The 19904-nt window shown below is 39.8% G+C and overlaps 1 protein-coding gene across 3 annotated transcripts; it reads left to right on the top strand.

The window, feature by feature from the left end:
* The first annotated feature begins 547 nt into the window (after positions 1-547).
* On the top strand, positions 548-17479 carry LOC130458488 (protein maestro-like). Of its 3 annotated transcripts, XM_056824425.1 has the most exons (10): positions 549-726; positions 1656-1763; positions 2947-3101; positions 3558-3695; positions 3918-4020; positions 6003-6149; positions 10427-10609; positions 12952-13107; positions 15135-15251; positions 16475-17479. In XM_056824425.1, exons 1-10 carry the CDS (start codon positions 577-579, stop codon positions 16526-16528), a joined length of 1311 nt encoding a protein of 436 aa, XP_056680403.1. In that variant the 5' UTR covers positions 549-576; the 3' UTR covers positions 16529-17479. The 3 variants fall into 3 exon arrangements, with proteins under 3 accessions (XP_056680406.1, XP_056680403.1, XP_056680404.1); XM_056824428.1 differs by lacking the exon at positions 15135-15251 and having other exon boundaries at positions 548-726; XM_056824426.1 differs by lacking the exon at positions 1656-1763.
* Positions 17480-19904: the final 2425 nt, after the last annotated feature.

The following is a 19904-nucleotide window of genomic DNA, read 5'->3' as shown; positions in this document are numbered from 1 at the left end:
TCAGAGAAGTCAGTCTTGGCATAAACTTCCGGTGTTTTCCAGCATCTCTCATGTAGTTCAGTAGGCTGCTACTGCCATCTGGTGCCATGATGAGGAAATAGTCATGTACTTTGTTGCAGGGAATGATGTGTTCACAGCAGCACCTTAGCTTGAAAAGTATTGATAAGACTCAAAGAGACAGTAGAGGCAAGAGGAGGAGGAGGAGGAGGAGGAGGAGGAGGAGGAGGATCTTAGCTCTGTTTTGGAAAATTCCATTGTCTGCCAGAACAACCTTGGGCACATCTGAATTTCTGACTTTTTTTTTTTAATCTCACCTTCTGTCTTATTTTCAACACTAAGTATCAGTTCCAAGGCAGAAGAGCCATAAGGAATAGGCAATGGGGATGAAGTGACTTGCCCAGGGTCACACAGCTAGAAAGGGAAGATTTGAACCCAGGACCTCTAATCTCCAGGTCTGGGTCTCTATCCACAGGGCCTCCTTGCTGCCCCTGCATTTCTGACTTCTTAGCCAGTCTGGTGAGGAACGAATACTCATTCAACCTCCAAACCTCCCCTTTCAAAATACTCTTTCCAGGGATGGGGAAATTCTGTGGAATCATCACATTCAGTTACCCAAGCAGGACCTACTGGATCATCCCAAGAGTTACTATGAGACAGTTCTCCATGGGAATTCCTACAGAAGCTCAATTCATCATAACCAGCCAGCCCAGGATCTGGGAACTAGAGGTAAGAACCAGGGGCTTGCACTGAATCCACGTTTAATGCAGCCATCAAAGGCTGACTTGTATGTGAGGGAAAAGAATACTTCCCTTGGGATTCCTTGCACCGTCTTTCCAAATCTCAGTCGGATTATGTTTAGCACTGGCCACCATATCCCAGATGAAGGCATGGTCTACCTAGTGGCGCTCTCCTTGTTGCAGTCAAAGAGAGTCTGTGAATCTGATCTCTCTTGCCCTTTCCCCCATTCATTAGTTAAGTAAATCCTTGATACTGTTTACTCCACTGAATCTGCATTGTCAAGATATTATATAGGGGAAGGAGCTCACTTTCAGCATGATAGTTCTAGCCTGTGATTCAGGAAATCTTTTATGATTTCCTGTGTTTAGAGTCCTATACTAAAGATTATAAGCAGAATGATTAGAATTAAAGGAAGGGACCTTCCATTTGACTTCTTTTCTCAATGAGGATCTTCATTTAAACTAATACCCTGCCTTTACCAAAAGAGGGAAAAGGGCAAGTATTCTTTTTCCTCCAAAGGCAGAATTCTTTCTACTTGTACCATATTGCATTTAGCTAGAGGGGACATTGATTGGTTAGGGCCTAAGGAGAGAGAACTGAGAAACAAGGGAATGGGAAAGGAAAGAGAACAAGTATTTATTAAGGTTTTCCTTCGTACCAGGGACTGTACTAAGCATTTGGAATCAGAAGATCTGGACTCAAATACTAGGACTGCTACTTACTACTTATATGATGGTGACCTAGTCTCTTTGCCTCCTTGGCTTTAATTTCCTCATTTGTAAAATGAGGGAGTTAGACTTCGCAGTCTCTAAAGTCCCTTCCTGTTCACAATCTAGGTAAATCTGACTCTTCCTTTGCCTGTTTCTGAGCTCAGGTTAGAAAATCCTCCCTCCATCCTGAACTTGTCTCACTTCTAGAGCTTCCTGCTCCGAGGATTGAGGTCAGCCCTAAGATTCTTCCAGAATTTAGAAAATCTCAGGTCTGGCATCACCTGGCCCAAGGAAGCTGTTCATCATGGGAGAGAGGTGAGGATCTCATATTTCTCTTCCTCTAATTGAATCTTTTCTGCTGTTCAGTTCCTCTGTTGTTCACGTCACACTTTTCTGGTGCCCACACTCATTCTTGGGCCTCAAGATATAATTAATTTTTTAATTAAAAATTTTTCCCTATGTTTACATATTTCATTTTCTTTACCTCCCCTATTCCTTCCCTGCTCCTGCATCCAATAAGCACTTCCACTGGGTTATACAAATATTATCACTTGATATCTATTTCCATATTATTTATTTTTGCAATAGAGCAATCTTTCAAAACCAAAACCCCCAAACATGTATCCATATAAACAAATGATAAGTCATTTATTTTTCTTCTGTGTTTCTACTCCCACAGTTCTTTCTCTTAAAGTGAAAAGCATTCCTTCTCATAAGTTCTTTGGGGTTGTCTTGTATTAGAAAAAGTCCATTACATTGTAGTGTTCCACAATGTTTCACTTTCTGTGTATGATGTTCTCTTGGTTCTGCTCATTTCACTTTGCATCAGTTTACTGAGGTTCTCCCAGTTCATATAGAAATTTACCAGATCATCATTCCTTACAGCACAATAGAATTCTATCTCCGTCATATACGTACCACAATTTGTTCAGCCATTCCCCAATCACCTTCATTTTCCAATTTTGCCACCACAAAGAGCATAGCTATGAATATTTTGCATAAACATTTTTCTTTATTTCTTTAGGGTACAAACCTAGCAGTGGTATGGCTGGATCAAAGGGTATGCATTCTTTTAAAGCCCTTTGGGCACTATTCCAAATTACCTTCCAGAATGGTTGGACCAATTCACAACTCCACCAGCAATGCATTAGTGTCCCAATTTTGCCACATACCCTCCAACATTTATTACTCACCTTTACTGTTATATTGATCATTCTGATAGGTGTGAGGTGGTACCTCAGTGTTGATTTGATTTTCAATTCTCGAATTATGAGAGATTTAGAGCACTTTTTCGTGTGCTTATTGATAGTTTTGATTTCTTTATCTGAAAACTGCCTATTCATATCCCTTGACCATTTGTCTATCCTCAAGATATAATTTAGACACACTGTCAGTCTGAATTCCCAGCTTCTGATTCCAAAAGAGCAGTTATTTGCTGGTGGCCAGTCTGTTAGCCTTGGATGAAATGCTTGTTGTTGACTCGTGTTTGTTTTCCCAGAGGACAGCAGCGGCAGACAGAATTTACCTGCATCTTCTTGTCATGGACCAGAGACAACTGAGCTTTCTTGTCATGACCAACGCCATCACCTTGCTGGAATATCAACAGTTGGAGGGAATGGTTCTCCTTTTAAGCAAGCCCAGGCTATTTTTCAGGTACCTTGTCAGGGCTTGACCCAAAGCTTTCCTAGTGATCAAAGAGGGGTGTTGGAGAGTGTGGACTGGCAGCTCTGAAAGAACCCAGAGAGACACACAAATGAACATCTCTCCTTGGGAAGAATGAAAACAAACTATTGTGGCGACTTCTTACATAGTTATGAGAGGTGGTCTGCTTCTCTTCATGGTCACTTTTATTGGCTAACCTTTAGGTTAAGGGAGGAAATTAGACTGTGAGCTCCTTGAAAACTGGACTTTCTTTTTGTATCCCCAGGGTTTAGCCCAGTGCCTAGCATGGAGTAGGTGCTTCAATGTTTATTTATTTAAATATTTATTGATTGGTGGAAATCCTGGATTGGCTAAGTGTGGTAGAGATGTAGAGTGTAACAGTCTTGCTTGTTTGTAACTTTTTTCCCCAGGCTAATAGCAAGTGTGACTTTGTATGTTTTATTTTAGTTTCCCTTTTGAGGTGTCCAAGGACAAGTCAGACCAGGTTGCAAGAAAAAGAATGCTGTTTCAGCTTGAGGAGAAAAACAGTTGGGCTTTCCCAGAACCTCCTCAGCTGCAAGATGCTGGAGTACTCCTTTTGGCTAAGTATGGGACAATAGTGATGGAGAGGGACCAAATCTCAATTCAGTTTTGTGCCTGTTATATAAACATTCTCTTTCCCCATCTGGTCTCTAAGTTCCTGAAATACAGATTTGTTCCTTATAGGACTTTGGACGCCCAGTACTGGCATAGCGCCACTAAATATTACACAGGATTTTATTTTAGAGTGCATTTCCTGGGATTCTTATAGTGATTTTTCTTTTCCAGATCTGTGGATCAACCACGAAGAGAAATCCCAAGTGACCACCTACCTGAACCCAGCTCTCAATCTAAGAAGCAAAGAATATTTCGAAAATCTCTCTTTTCCAAGGTTTGAGTCAGAGAAATAAAGGATAGGCATAGAACAGAGATTTTTATTCACTCAGTGTTTCTTCCCATGCTTAGTGATTTCCCTAATTGAGAGCATAATTTTTGATATTACTTGAATAGATTTAATTAACCCCACTGCTCATATTGTCAATAGCTTTGCTTGGGGGTATGAATCAGAGAGGGTTAGTTTAAGTTAACAGCAATAACACCTTACAGATATAGACCACTTTTCCCCATAATAAATATGACTGGGTTGAGTCCACTTGTTTTTGCGATTGCCTGAATTTTAGATGTAGAACTTCTAGAAGAAATAAATAACCACAGAGATATTAAAAATATCTTATAAATCCAAAACTTCAGTGCCAGCAGTCATCACAATTTTATACTTTCTGAAGTTCGCACAGATATTATCTTATCACCTCCCTTCAGTTTAATATTCTATTCTCATAGAATGCCACTATAAGCCTTAAGGAATGTTGGTCCAGCATCTTAGTTTTTGATTGCCAGGCAAGTTTAGAGAATAAAGTTTACCTTAGATCTCGTATGCTTTTAGGGTATTGAGAAGTTTTAATACACTAATTAACACCCTGCCCCCCATTTCATCTTATTTGATAGTCCTTGAAAGTCCAGAATTAATTCACTTTAATTAAACAAGCATTTATGAAGCAACTCTGATGTGCCAGAAACTTGTGTTAGGTACTTGGGGGCTGGGGTAGGAACCGAAGGGAATCAACATTTATAGAGTGCCTACTATGTGTATTATTTCATTTGATCCTCCCTTGCAAAAGTGCTGCTGTTATCCTCATTTTACAATGAAAAAACTGAAGTGAACAGTGGTTAACTGATGCTTGCCCAGGATTACATAGCTGGGAAGTGTCTGAAGCTGAATTTGAACTCAGTGTTTCCTGACTTCAGGCTTTGCACTTTATTTACCACCCAGCTGCTTTTACTAGCATACTTTATGAGATACTAGAGATACAAAGAGAAAAACAGAGAAAAATTAGAAATCTATTCCTTTTGGCTTAAGGCTTTATTCTTTTTTTTCCTTGTTCTGTTAAAATGTAAAAGATAAAAATCTCCAGAGTAGGAAAGGGATCTTATGTTATCAGGATTTGCTGGAAGAAAGGTTTGCGGTGGGGAGAGTCAAACACAAACTTTGCTCACTTCAAAATGCTGTGTAAGTAAGGCCAGTCTTGGAGAGAGGTCTAAAAGAAGCTTATTTAGAAAGGGAAGGGGGTAGGGACTCTGTAATCTCCAAGGCTCTCTCTAGCTCTAGTCCATGATTCTGGTCTCCCAAGCAGATGGGCTAAGGAGCCCTGTCTTAAGAAGACATGGCAGCCAAGGATTAGCATGTATGCACTGGATATGGTGGTGGTTTTTGTGTGTGAGGGAGAATTGCTTTGACCTTGAGGAAGCTGAGAGGGGTGAAGAGAGGATGTTGAAGACACACTTTGCCTACTTCTCACTTTTGTCCAGAGCAGGCTCTGAAGGGGCAGAGTAAGCTCTACTCTCATGCCCCAATCTTTGCTTCACCATCCTAGAGGTGGTTATGCTCTTGGTCTCTCACAGTCAAGAGTATCAACTCTTGTCTCATGTCACATATACTTCCTTGGGCACTTTCCCTCAATAATCAATCAATCAATCAATTAATTAATTAATTCTGCACAGGGCTCTCTCTTGATAAATGTTTTCTAAATTTGGTGGATTAGATTCCGGAGCTAATCTAGGGCAATCAACTTATTTTACATTTAGGGAAAAGGAGGGTGAATGACTTCCCTGAGTCACACAATAGAGAATGGCTAAACCATGAACAGAAAATCCAGAAACCAGGTTCTTGACTCCTTCTCATGCAGAACCCCATCTATTACATCCCATTGCCTCCCATCATTTATAATATTTCATATTTCATATTCTGTCATTGCAAATGATGAATGAATGATGGAGCCAACTTCAGCCAAGACCTAATGAGTGTATTGATTACAGATATCATGGAAACTCAGGCTCTGTAACCAGGAGCCCCTGAAGAATATGTTTTACCTTTTGGCAGAAAGGGCTCGGGATTCCAACACCAAAAGACGTCACATGGCAATTATAGGCTTAGGAAATATGGCTTATGAAGCACCTGACAAGGTAAGAATCAAGGTATTCTCAGTCATCTCTTCTCCTTACTCACGCTGGGATCACTCATGTGGCAGAATTTCCTACTGCCAAGAATAAGGAAACTTCAAAGTAATATTTCCAGAGGTGTCCTGGCAGTATTTACTGGTACTTCTTTCTGCCACCTTTATAGGTATATTAGACATTATCTGTACCAAGACAGGTCTGCCCAAAGCAAAATGACGCACTAGAGAAAGGCTCTCTTCAGATCCCTCCTGTGTCCCCGTGTACGCTAAGGGGAGTGGGGCATTGGGCTAACGGAAGTGGGCACTAGTGGCACTGCCCTGAATGTACTGCCCTTTATATTCCCACTGGGGGATTCCAGGAGAATTTGGAGCAGCACTGAACCTAGTGGAACTGGAGCAAGTGATGCTGCTTTGTGAATAACTATGTCAGCACTCCAGAAATGGGGTATTTAGTTGGGGGTATTTAAAGTGAAGTAAGGTGGTGGTATTGTAGTGTACTAGATACAGAACTAGTCTCAGAGACAGGAAAACTTTGGTTCAATTCGTGCCTCTCACCTCAAATGGTTGTGTGACTCTAGACAAGTCCCTCTACTTTTTAAAAAAATATTTTATAAAGTTTATCAATAATCACTTGAAGTAGAAGGAATAAAAAGGAAATAGAAGTTTAAAAAAACCTCTAATTATCTAACAAAATTAAGACCATGTGAGCCAAACTCTCCTGGCTCTCACCTCATGCCTCTTCCACCAAACCTGAGCACAGGAAGAGAGAGAGAGAGAAAGAGAGAGGTGGAGCTACATAAAACTTATATCCTCCCTACGTCAGCACGTAATGTGAGGAGGAAAATAGGATGCTGGGAATTGGAGTTTCTGAAGTCCCTCTACTTCTTAGTGCTGTAGGCAAGTTTCTAAGACTAATTTGCAGAGAAGGTGCTAACTTGCTTTGGCAGAGGGATTTTCCTCACTTAGGAATCCCCCCTCATCAGTGATTCTCAAACTCTTTGGTCTCAGAACTGCTTTTCATGCATAGGCATTACTGAGGCACCCCTTACCTGAGAGCTTTTGTTTATGTGAATTAAGTCTAGAAATGAAAATATTTTCATATTGGTATGAAAATAGTTTTGTCTCTGTAGGCTCTTTAAAAGGGTCCTAGTGACCCTGGAAAAGCTCAGAAGGCCTACATTTTGAGAACTGTTACCCCATGCCCATGTTGGTGAGCCTATGGCATATGTGTTGGGGCAGGGGCGGGGCTGCTCCTCTCCCTCTCTCCATGCACACCTGAGGACATTTTTCTCATCATCTGCCCTTCTGCCCAGCAGCCAATGGGAGTGCTTTCTCTCTCCCCTACGTGGGGTAAGGTGGGGGGCTCACATGTGGCATGAGGGTTGCAGTTTGGGCACTTGATCTCTAAAAGGTTCACCATCACTGCCCTATGCCATTGAGCTTCAGCCCATATTCTCTTTACGGTGCAAGGAGAATAATTACTTTGTTAGACTGTCCTTTGTTTGATTTGGGTTTTGATGAGAAAGAAACTTTTCTCTCTGAGAGATCTAGTGCCCCCCACCTTGTGGATACTGAGTGAGCTCCCCTAGTAAGTGCACTGACCCTCTGGGAAGGAGGGTCAAAATATGGTGTAGGTTTGTGCATCTCCTCTCTTTGCCTTCCCCACCTCAACTAAAATTACTGTTATTATTATTATTATTATTAAAAAACCATTACTTTCTGTCTTAGTGTTAATTCTAAAATGTCAAGGGTGAGGCAATGGGGGATTAAGTGACTTGCCTAGAGTCACACAATAGGAAGGGTCTGAGGCCACACTGCTTTGAACCCAGGAGACCAAGGGTGATGTGTGTGATAAAAAGAGCTTTAGAGTAAGAGGATTCAGGTTCAAATTCTGCCTCTGATGGTTACTACCTATGTGATTTTAAGCCTCAGTTTCTTAATCTGTGAAAAAAAGAGATTAGAAAAATCTCTCTAGTTCTGGATCAATGATCCTATAACTTTATGATTCTTTCATGGTCCCTTCTTAGTGGCAAAGCCTAGTTCTAGAGACATCTATGGAGGCCAAAAGGAGAGGTTGCAAAGTACCAAGTGGACATTTAGAAGGAAGACAGAATAATCAGCATCCTTTTTTTGCCCTGAGCAATGTAAAAAAGGTTCAGATGAGGGCAGTCAGTTGGCTCAGTGGATAGATAGAATATTGGACTTGGTGTCAGGAAGATCTGAATTCAAATGTGACCTCAGATACTTACTAGCTATGAGAGACTGGGCAAGTCACTTAACCCTCTTTGCCTCTGTTTCCTTGTCTCTAAAATGAACTGGAGAAGGAAATGGCAAACCAGTATTTTTGTCAAGAAAACCCCAAATGAAATCATGAAGAGTCAGTCAGATACCACTGAAATAAATGACCAACAACAAAGGAAAAATACACAATGGGCCAAATCTTTAAATTCTTTATTTCTCTTTAGCTGGACAGACTTTGAGAAAAAGAAAAGAGAGAAATTAACAGCCTGTCCTTGTTAAAATCTTAACAGAATGAATCAAAGAAAAAGTATTAAGTGCTTATTATGTGTTAGATACAGTGCTGCACCCTGGGGATACAAATGCAAAAATGAGTTAATCCCATCTCTACCAGGAAAGGGAATGTTTGGGGAGTCACAGGAATGGTGAGTTGATCTATAGGGATTGACATACTTTTTTCAGGAGCAATGGTAGCATGGTACTTTCGTTCTGATTACTGAGCCCAGATCAGAAACTGAAAGTTGGGAGATGGGGTACATGCAGTAAGGCAGAAGGCAATATAGCCAATTAAGATAATTCTAAGATAACTAGGGTTGGCTGAATATAGTGGATCTTGATGCTACAAGGTAATTTGAAAATATAAGAATGGCAGAAAAAATGTTATGAGTGGTTTTTCAACATTACTCAATCTTCTCAAGGAAGAAAGGCATGAAAGAAAGAAAATTGAAAGAGGATGAGGGTCAGCTAGATGGCTCCTATGAATTGAGAGCCAGGCCCAGAGATGAGAGGTCTTGATTTCAATTCTAATTTTTAAAGAATGAATTTCTTCCATGACATTTTAATCTTCCTTTTCAATTCAGCCATTATTGTTTTTGTGGAACTCTTTTCTTCATTGGATTTTTCTGCCTCTTTTTTTTCCCAGTAGGTCAATTCTGTTTTTAAAGAAATTCTGTCCTTCATTAAATTTTTGTCCTTCTTTTTCCAGTTGACCAGCCTTGCTTTTTAAGCTGTTATTTTCTGTTTGAATTACTTTCATTTGTTTTTTCCATTTCCTATTTTTCTTTGACCTGTCTTATTTAATTTTTGAATTTCTTTTTTGAGTTCTTTTATCACTTGAGATGAATTTTCATTTGTCTTTGAAGTTTTGCATGTGCTTGTTGGATTTCACCACCCCCTTTTGATTCTGTGTTTCCCTTTTTGTCTCCATAGAACTTTCCTAAAGTTAGGTGTTTCTTTTGCCATGTGCTCATTTCCCCAGCCTTTTATTTTTGCTTGTGGACTGGGAATTCTGAAAGCTACTGATTCTGTCTCCTCTGATGCTGGCTTGCAGGGCTCAGTACTGTGAGCTATTTTGCCCTGGGGCTAGTCCTTCACTGCAGCATAAGCTGAAAAGGGCCAGGTGCTATGGACTTCTAGGCTTCACTGTGGGGTGGTACCAGGGCATGTAATTTCAAGGGATAGATCTGGGGTATGGGGTGCTTTGTTTTTTGCTATATCCAGGGTCCTAGGATTCCAAAGTTGGCCTATGCCCAGATTAGGATCCTGGTGCAGAAGGTAGGGGATGGTCCACCACCCCTACTCTGTGAGCAGTTTTGTTTCTGGTTCCCCCTTATCCCATGGAAATCAATTCTTTCTGTCTACTTTTCAGGTTGTATTCAATGGGAGAGCCCTCTCACTCTATTTTTTTGTTGATTTTTGACTCCTGTCATTTTGAGGTGCTTTTTAAAGATTGGTTTGGAAGGATGGTGAGAGTAGTTTCAGCTTTTGTTGCTACTCAGCCACCATCTTGGCTTTGCCCAAGCAGGAGGTCTTGGTTTCAATTTGGCTTCAGATACTTCCTACCTGTGTGACCATGGACAAATCATTTAACCCCCATGCTCTACTGCTCTGTGTACTGGTACCAAATCACTTTATTAATTTTAAGACAGAAAGTCTCCAGATCTGGCTCTCAATCTACTGAGCCACCTAGCTGCCCACTCTTGTTAACCTGGATACTGTAATATTAATTATCTTAATTAATGCTTTTAAATGCCTTGCTTCTAACAGGTGAAAAAGTATAAGAAGATTTTGCTCGACTCACTGGTTCATGGACTGTATGACCCTGTGAGTTCTGAGATCATATATGAGAGTGTGAAGGCACTGATTGTTATCCTGGGCAAGATCAAGGGGAAAGGTCTGGGCTCCTTCTTCATAGATATCACTCTCCAGACCAGGACTTTATTAGATGATGTAAGTGGCTCAAGAAGAACTCATGATTAAATTCTGTGTGGTTAGAGGTGGGCTAGAGATTTATGGTACCTGGGTTTGCTGGGTAGAGTATTAAGGACTTACTAATTAGTACGACAAACATTGATTGAGTGCTTTTAATCACAGGGAGAACATCAAGATGATTAGAACATGGTTCCTGTCCTCAGGAAGTTTTCAGTCTATTAAGGGCAATAAGATATATGTTCAAATGACTATAATACAAGGTAGAATATGACCAATGTTATAGGAAAGGTGCAACTACAATGTGGGAATTCAGAGAGAGGAGAGATCACTTTTGGCTGGGGAGGTCAGGGAAGACTTCACTGAAGAACAATTGATCAGTTGATCAATTGATCAATCAAGACAGCTAGTGGCTCAGCGGATAGAGCACTGGATCTAGAATCAAAATAGACCTGAGTTCAAATCCAGCTTCAGATACTTCCTGGCTATGTGAACCTGGGCAAGCCACTAAATTCTATTTGCTTCAGTTTCCTCAAAAATGAGCTGGAGAAGGAAATGGCAGATCACTCCAGTATCTTCATCAAGAAAACCCCCTAGTCTTTAAGAGTCCATGGGATCATGAAGAATAGGACATGACTGAACACCAACAAATTTATTAATTATATACTATGTGTCAGGCACTGTCCTAGGTGCTAGGGATGCAAGTTTGATTTGGCATTTGAACTGAACTTTGAAGGACAGATATTTTCACAGGGTTTCACTGTCAGGGAGGGCATCCCGAGTAAAGGCATGGAAAAAACACTGGACTATGTTTGGAGAACAAGGAGCAGTCTAGTCTGGCAGGTCATAGAAAAGGTGAAGAGGATCAATGAAGCTGGAACTGTGGAATGACATTAGTGACATAGGACAAATTACTTGAATTCTGTTGGCCTCAGTTTCCTCATTTGTAAGATAATGAGTTTAGATTAGATGGCCTCTGAGTTTCTTTATGCCAATCATATCCATTGATCTTATGATCCTAGGGTACCTTGAGCTTAAATAATTCAGTGACATTGGGAATCACCAAAGAGTTTTGATTAGGGGAATGACATTGTCAAAATTACTTTAGGAATGTTAACTCAATGGATTGGAATAGAAAGAGAGACCAGGTAGGAAATTATAGCAATAGTCTAGTCAAGAGACAAAAAGAGTGCAAACTGGAATGGTGGTGGTGGGGATGGACAGGGTAAATTTCACTGAGATTCCTCTGGGAAATCTCAGCATCACTTGGTGACTGTTTCAATTTTGCAGAGTATGGAGAAGGAGATGGAAGAGTAAAAATGGAAGTTTCTGGTTAGGTTGCCCAGAAGAAGGAGGTACCATGAATAGAAATAGAGGTATCAGAAAGAGCAGGCTTAGGGCAGACGTGTATGGTAAGGTTAAATTCCACTTTGGATATGCTGAGTTTGAAGCACTTAATGGAGGCAGAAGGAAATATTTGGAAGACAGCTGGAAATTGAAGAAGTGAATGTTGAGAAAATAGAACTAGAGATATATAATTGTGATTATGATAATATTAACAACAATAATTTTTCCTTGTGTGTTGGTTAAAAGAGTAGAAAGCATTTATATATATATGACCTCATTTGAATCATAACAGCCCAGTGAGGTAAGGGATAGTTATTTTTATCCCCACTTTACAGATGAGGAAACTGCTCTGAACCTGGATTCAGGCTCTTTTCTGACCCAGAATGTATGGACAAGTCACCTCATTTCCTAAGCCTCAGTTTCTTCATTGTTTTCATACTTCTGACCTCACGAGATTGTTGTGAGGAAAGCATTTTGAAAATTGGAAAGCACTATATAAAAATGAATTATTATGATTATGATTATGATTGCAAGATGTTGAGGTCTCTTTAGGTGATGACAACCCTAGACTGTCATGTATATTTTCTCTTTTTATCTCTAGGGGGGGAAAGGAAGAACAAAAACCTCCTCAGTTCTTTTCATTCATTGTCCCCTGAGGCAGACTCAGGAACAAATTAAACAGCCAAATTAATAGGGTTGCAAAGGAAAGGAGAGGGAAAAGGTTTCCATTCTAATTATCCCTGTATTAAGTATGGAGAAATAGACTTGGTGTGGTAAGCAGTGATATTAGAGAGCTGGGTGTGGCATTAGTGACTTCCCAATCTCCTTTTCATCTGAATTTGAGAGTTTTTACAGGATAGATTTGACAACGTATTTTGTATCATATCTAATAGTGGTAGATTATAATGCAAAAGCCACTTGTTTTTGATTTCTTCATTTTTATCTAGGTGCTTCATAATGCATGAATCCATTCATATATCTTTTTTGGGGGGGGTTGGTTCCTGATGGTGATACAGGAAAATGACAGCTTGAGATATTCAGCATTTATCTTGTTTGGGCAACTGGCTACCTTTGCTGGTTGGAAATGGAAGAAATTCTTCACCAGCCAGGTGAAAAGGACAAGGGACTCCCTCCTGGTCCACTTAAGGGATGGAAACCCCCACGTTGCCACGGTAAGACTCTAAATAAATAAGCCACAAAATGAAACCTCTGCTTTCTCCACAAAGAACATTAGGGTGTAATCCTCATGATGCTTAAGTTATTGCCCTCCTGCCGGCTCAGTTATGAAGTTATTTCCATAGCAGCAAAATCCCTCTGATTCTTCAGCCTGTAATCTCTCTCTAAGTTCCTGGGAGTTCCCATTTTCTCCTGACCCATACCAACCTAAGACTAATAACACCAGGTAATCCCGACAAGCCAGTGTTAATGGAGTTTATTTAATCAGTAGGCTGCCATCTATGTTATAAAGAGACTTGCACATTTCCCCCAACTTGAGTCTCTGTTATTATTATGCGTTTCTACCCCTCCACCTTCGTCATTCCCTGGATGTGTGGTTTTAAAATATCACAGAAACAGGAGTTCTCATATGAGGTATAAATTATTAGCTTTGTTCATCTGTTGCTTTTTTTTTTTAACCTTTGCCTTCTGTCTTAGAATCAACACTGTGCATTGGTTCCAAGGTAGAAGAGCTGTAAGGACTAGGCAATGGGGGTTAAGTGACTTGCCCAGGGTCACACAGCTGGGAAGTGTCTGAGGCCAGATTTGAACCCAGGACCTCTCATCTCTAAGCCTGGCTCTCAATCCACTGAGCCAACCAGCTGTCCCCTTGACTATTGCTTTTGAAAAAGACTAATGATATCAATCACAATGTTGGTGTCAGGGTAGCTAATATATAAAATATCATTGAAAGATGCACAAATTCTATACATTAGTCATGTAGATGCTGCATTATGATAACTTTTGAGCACCGCATATTAAATATTAAAGAGTATGTTTAAGTGGTAGACATTTATCAATGGCTGAGGGTCTCTTGGACCTCCAATTCAATCAAGTGCAGCAAAAAGCAGAGATATCCTGGAAGGATAGAATGTCCAGTGCCCTAAATCTGGGTTCAAGCTCTATCTCTGGTTATGTCACCCCCAGGGCAACAATTTATCTGTCCCAGGGCTAAGTAGGTACTCTGTATAATAATAGAATACTAAACCAGGCTTGGAATTCTTCTTCTTTTTTTTTATCTATCCACCTAAGAGTGAGTGGATAGAGAGCCAGCCTCAGAGCCAGGAATCCCTGGGTTCTAGTCCTGCCCCAAACATATACTGACTATGTGACACTGGGAAAGTTACTCAACTTCGTAGTGCTCTTGATAACTCTCCAAGATGATGACTTATAGAGAAGGCACTGATCTGCTTTGAGTAGAGAAAGTTCCTCACCCAGAAGTTCCCCATACCAATGAAATAACAGGTCTAACCATCCACATTCAGAGGAAGAACTGTGGGAATAGAAACACAGAAGAAAAACAACTGCTTGATCACATGGGTTGATGGAGATATGATTGGCGATGGAGACTCTAAACAATCATCCTAATGCAAATATCAATAATATGGAACTAGGTCTTGATCAATGACACATGCAAAACCTAGTGGAATTGCCTGTTGGCTACAGGAAGGGGTTGGGAGAAGGGGAGGGAAAGAACATGAATCATAACTATGGAAAAATATTCTAAATTTGTTAAATAAAAAATTAAATAAAAAACCCACAACAAAAAAAAAACAAAAAAGAAATAACAGGTCTAGTCTCTAGCCCTAGTCCCTATGGACCCGTAAGACAAAAGACCTCAGGACCATTCTCTCTCCTGTTGCCTCCACTCTGCCTCAGTCTTGCAAAGTGTGCCACAAATAAATCCCACACTCCTACCTCCCCAGGATGTATGGGAAGAATAGTCCTGCTTTTGTTGTGTCATTGAGAATGGAGAAATACATTTATCATAAACTCACATGTGAAGCCATAGTTTAGACATGGTCATTTGAGAAACACAGATACTCCCAAGGCCCCCTCCATCTGCAGCCTTGTAGCAGAACCCTCACAGGTCCATCAGTGCTCCCCAGACCACACTTTGAAGACGTAGTCTTCTAGCTCTTAAAAGACTCTCCAATGGTCTGACTCCCTAACCATGACGAGGCCACCATTTTCTTTTTCCTAGGCCTGCAGAACAGCTTTTCATGCCTGCTCTCCTTTTCTGAGATTGAAGAAGGAGCCCCTGGATTATAGCATCCAAGCCCAAGAAGAGCAAAGGAACCCCAAACTCTCTCGGCATCTGGTGAGCAGCATTTCTCTTATTTTAATCAGGATTAATTAAACACTTATTATGTCCCAAGTCCTGCTAGGTTACTAGTGAGGGATACAAAAGAAAGGGAAATACAGTCCCTGGCTTCAAAGAGGATACTTTCTTTTTCTTTCTTTTTGTGTGTGGTTCCTCCTCCCCCCTTTTTCATTTTTTATTTAATGAACAAATTTAGAATATTTTCCCATGGTTCCATTATTCATGTTCTTTCCCTCTCTTCTTCTCTTCCCCACTCCCAGAGCGGGATGCAGTTCCACTGTATCATTGTGTATCATTGTTGGAAACCTATTTCTATATTGTCAATATTTGCAATAGAGAGATTACTTACAGTCAACATCCCCAATCACACCCCCCAAAAGAGGATATTTTCTAAGGTGGGAGATTCCTCTTCTATGCCCTGGTTCAGACAAAGTGCCTACCTGCTTTGCTGGAAAATTATAAATTAAACTGTGACTATTCAGTTGAATAGCTTTTAAGTGCCTACTACGCTCCATAGTGGGGTTAATAAGGCTGAAAAATAACTCGGATTCTGCCTGCAAGGAACTTATTGGCCAATGGGGAGAAGTGATGATGCACAAATAAAGGAGATCTGAGGTGGAATGTGAGTGCCAAAGCTGAGTCAGGAAAAGGGCAAGAAGAAAATGCAGGGAGGGTACAGGATATCTGGGACCCTCTGTGATTGTCTCACAATACTGTGCAGATGGAAAAGGGGCTAAAGATTTCATGCAAATTATGACTTATTTCAAAAGGAAGTAGGAGAGTCACAAAGTTGTGTGTGTGTGTGTGTGTGTGTGTGTGTGTGTATTAAAATGACTTCCAAATATGAATTAAAAAACAAAAAAGCATTTTCCCTTACGGTGCCAGCTTGCATTATTGCACATTTTGGAAGAGTGGGTAATGGTTTCAAATTGTCCTGCAACATATTCTCATGTAAATCTTACTTCTCTCTTCTCAGGACAATTCTCAAGAGGTCTGTGGGTATCTAATAACTATGTTTTAGGTTTAGGTTTTTGATGAAAGTTTGTTGCATTTGCCACCCCTGGGAGCTAGAGGCAGGTTTGCTCCCTAGCTGCTGATCTGAGGGCTGGGTGGGATTTAACAGATGTTTGGTAATTCTTGGGGTTCATATTCCTGCAAAGGGAGGGCTAACTTTATTGTATCTCCTCCTCACTCCTGCCTCTATCATTGCTTCCTTTCAGAGCTACTACCCTCCAGAGCTGCTCCAGTTCTTCTATGCAAATAAAATCCTGTAAACACAGAGCATCCCAGAGGAGGGCGCCTAATGATCAGATATCTTGGATTCTCAGCATTTTACTTAGCTGCATGTATACTCCATGGACCACTACATATTGGGGTGGGGAAAAATGCTTGTTGTGATAGCAATTGGTAGTAACTATTTCCAGGAATCATAGTCTGTAAGAACTGCATAATCAAATCAAACTAGGTACTCCCCCAAACTTTCAAATAGAACTTTAGAATGCTGGAGTCAAAAGAGACTAGAAATTATCTGGGGCTCAGTTGGTCCCCAGGCATTTTTTATTGCAAATTTTATTTCTAGGGTGGCACACAAAGAAACATTTAAATATTTATAAATTCTACCCTTTTTCTTGCATTATCTGTTTTAGTACATTTCTCATTTCTATTTTTTATCATTTAGCTTTTATTTTTTCTAAATTTAAGATTTCTTTACCTCAGTATGAATGTAACTCTTACCATAGTTCATTCCTTTCAGATTTTCTAGGTCCAAATTTTTAAAAATAAACTTTGGCTCACAAAATTTTAATAAGACAATAACTATGCATCATATATGGGGGCAAATTTAGGATTATTACCTTGGGTTCGTTTTGTTGTTGTTCAGTTGTTTCACTGACCCAATTTGAGGTTTTCTTGACAAAGATATAGGAGTAATTTTCCATTTCCTTCTCCAGCTCATTTTACAGATAAGGAAACTGAGGCAAACAGCATTGAGTGAGCTGCCCAGGGTCACATAGTTAGAAAGTGTCTGAGGAGGGACTTACACTCAGGTCTTCCTGAGTCCAGGAATCTCCTAACTGCCCTTCATACATTTCCATTTTTGTCATTTATCTTTTATTCTTTCTAAAAATAAGATTTCTTTACCTCAATAGGAGTGTAACTCTTACCATAGTTTATTCCTTTCAGGTTCTCCAGACCCAATGTTTAAAAATAAACTTTGGTTTACACAAGTTGGATTAATGGATTTAATGATTAATTCAATTCAATACTTTTTTTTTATTAAGTTATCTGTTATGCACAAGGCAAAGTAGATGCAAAGACAAAATAAAGCATCCTCCCCTCAGAGTGCATTTCTTTAAAAAAAATAGTTAACATTAAAATTCCCAGGTAACTCTTTCCCTTGTGCATTTCTTTTTATCAGTTCTTTCTCTGGAGGTAGACATATACAAATCATTCTTCAAGCAATATTTCTGCAGCCAAATATAATGTTCTCTTGGTTCTGCTAATTTTGCTTTTTATACTTTCTTGTAGGTCTTTCCACACTTTAAAAAAATTAACCTGCTTGTCCTTCCTTCCTTCCTTCCTTCCTTCCTTCCTTCCTTCCTTCCTTCCTTCCTTCCTTCCTTCCTTCCTTCCTTCCTTCCTTCCTTCCTTCCTTCCTTCCTTCCTTCCTTCCTTCCTTCCTTCCCTCCCTCCCTCCCTCCCTCTTTCTTTCTTTCTTTCTTTCTTTCTTTCTTTCTTTCTTTCTTTCTTTCTTTCTTTCTTTCTTTCTTTCTTTCTTTCTTTCTTTCTTTCTTTCTTTCTTTCTTTCTTTCTTTCTTTCTTTCTTTCTTTCTTTCTTTCTTTCTTTCTTTCTTTCTTTCTTTCTTTCTTTCTTTCTTTCTTTCTTTCTTTCTTTCTTTCTTTCTCTCTCTCTCTCTCTCTCTCTCTCTCTCTCTCTCTCTCTCTCTCTCTCTCTCTCTCTCTCCCTCCCTCCCTCCCTCCCTCCCTCCCTCCCTCCTTTTCTTTCTTTCTTTCTTTCTTTCTTTCTTTCTTTCTTTCTTTCTTTCTTTCTTTCTTTCTTTCTTTCTTTCTTTCTTTCTTTCTTTCTTTCTTTCTTTCTTTCTTTCTTTCTTTCTTTCTTTCTTTCTTTCTTTCTTTCTTTCTTTCTTTTCCATCTTGGAATTAATACTGTGTATTGGTTCCAAGGCAGAAGAGTGGTGAGGGCTGGGAATGTGGACTAAGTGATTTGTCTAGGATCAATCACACAGCCAAAGTCATACACAAATCTGAGGCCAGATTTGAACCCAGGACCTCTCATTTCTAAACCTAGTTTTCAGTGCATTGAGCCTTCAAACTGCCCCTCTGCTTATCATTTCTTACAATGAAGTAGTATTCCATTACAATCATATGCCACAACTTGTTTAGCCATCCCCTAATTGATGGGTAATTCTTCAATTTCCAGTTCTTTATCACCACAAAGAGATCTATTATAAACATTTTTAGAACATATAGATTATTTTTCTTTTTTCCTAATCCTTAGGAAATAAGCCTAACAGTGATATTGTTGGGTCTACGGGTATACAAGGTTTTATAACTCTTTGAGTATAATTCTAGATTGCTCTCCAAAATGGTTGAAGCAGTTCACAGTTCCACCAACAGTGTAGAAATAGTCAAAAGATATGAAGAGACAGTTTTGGGATGAAGAAATCAGAGCTTTATATAACTACATGAAAAAATGCTTGAAATCATTACTGATTAGAGACATGCAAATCAAAATGATTCTGAGATATCATCTCATACTTATCAATCATAAAAGGGCAAAATGACAAATGTTGGAGGGGATTTGGAAAAAGGATTGTATTTCTATGAGCCATGCTTACATTTTTACATTTTACTGGTTCTGCTTACTTTTCAAGCCTAACTCTCTTTATAGGTTAATATTTCAGACGTTTCAGGAGAAAACTGCTGGACATGCAACCAGAGGTCCTGGGTTCAGATCTGAATTCTCCTATTTGTTGTCTGTGTGATCTTAAGCAAATCAATTTATGTCTTTGGGGGACTCACTTTCCTTGTCTTAAATTGAGAAGATTGTACTAAAATATCTGATAATTCTAAATCTTTTATCCCAGAGATCTTTTCATCCAACCCCTTTATTTGTCTACCAAGAAGGGGTAGTAAGGTGGCACAGTGGATAGATCTTAGTTCAAATCCAGCCTCAGACACTTACTAGTTGTATGATTTTGGGTAAGTCACTTAACTCTGTTTGTCCCAGTTTCCTCATCTGTAAAATGAGCTGGAGAAGAAAATGGAAAACTGCTCCAGGAATTCTGGTAAAAGGAAGGATTTTACACAGAGTTGAAATGGAATGATGGAGAAGCAAGAGTGACAGACAGGGCAGTTGGAATGTTGGGGACAGGGGCTGCTGGAAAAATAAGCAACAGATGAGGAGTTCAATTCTGAACCCTGGACTGAAAGCAGGTCCCTTTCTTCTCTCAGGATTGATAACCCATCATTTCTTGGAGAACTCCCAATCATATCCGTTGCCCTCATTGACTGTGAATTGTTCCTGATTTCTTTGTTATCACAAGATCTGTGTGGACTGACTGGACATTCAGCTGCCTGAAAGAGTTTACCCTGAAAGGTGGGCTGAGTCAGTCCTGAAGACAGAAACAT

Source organism: Monodelphis domestica, chromosome 3, assembly GCF_027887165.1.
Source record: "Monodelphis domestica isolate mMonDom1 chromosome 3, mMonDom1.pri, whole genome shotgun sequence".
Taxonomy (NCBI): domain Eukaryota; kingdom Metazoa; phylum Chordata; class Mammalia; order Didelphimorphia; family Didelphidae; genus Monodelphis; species Monodelphis domestica.
This window is presented reverse-complemented; position numbering and strand designations above follow the sequence as displayed.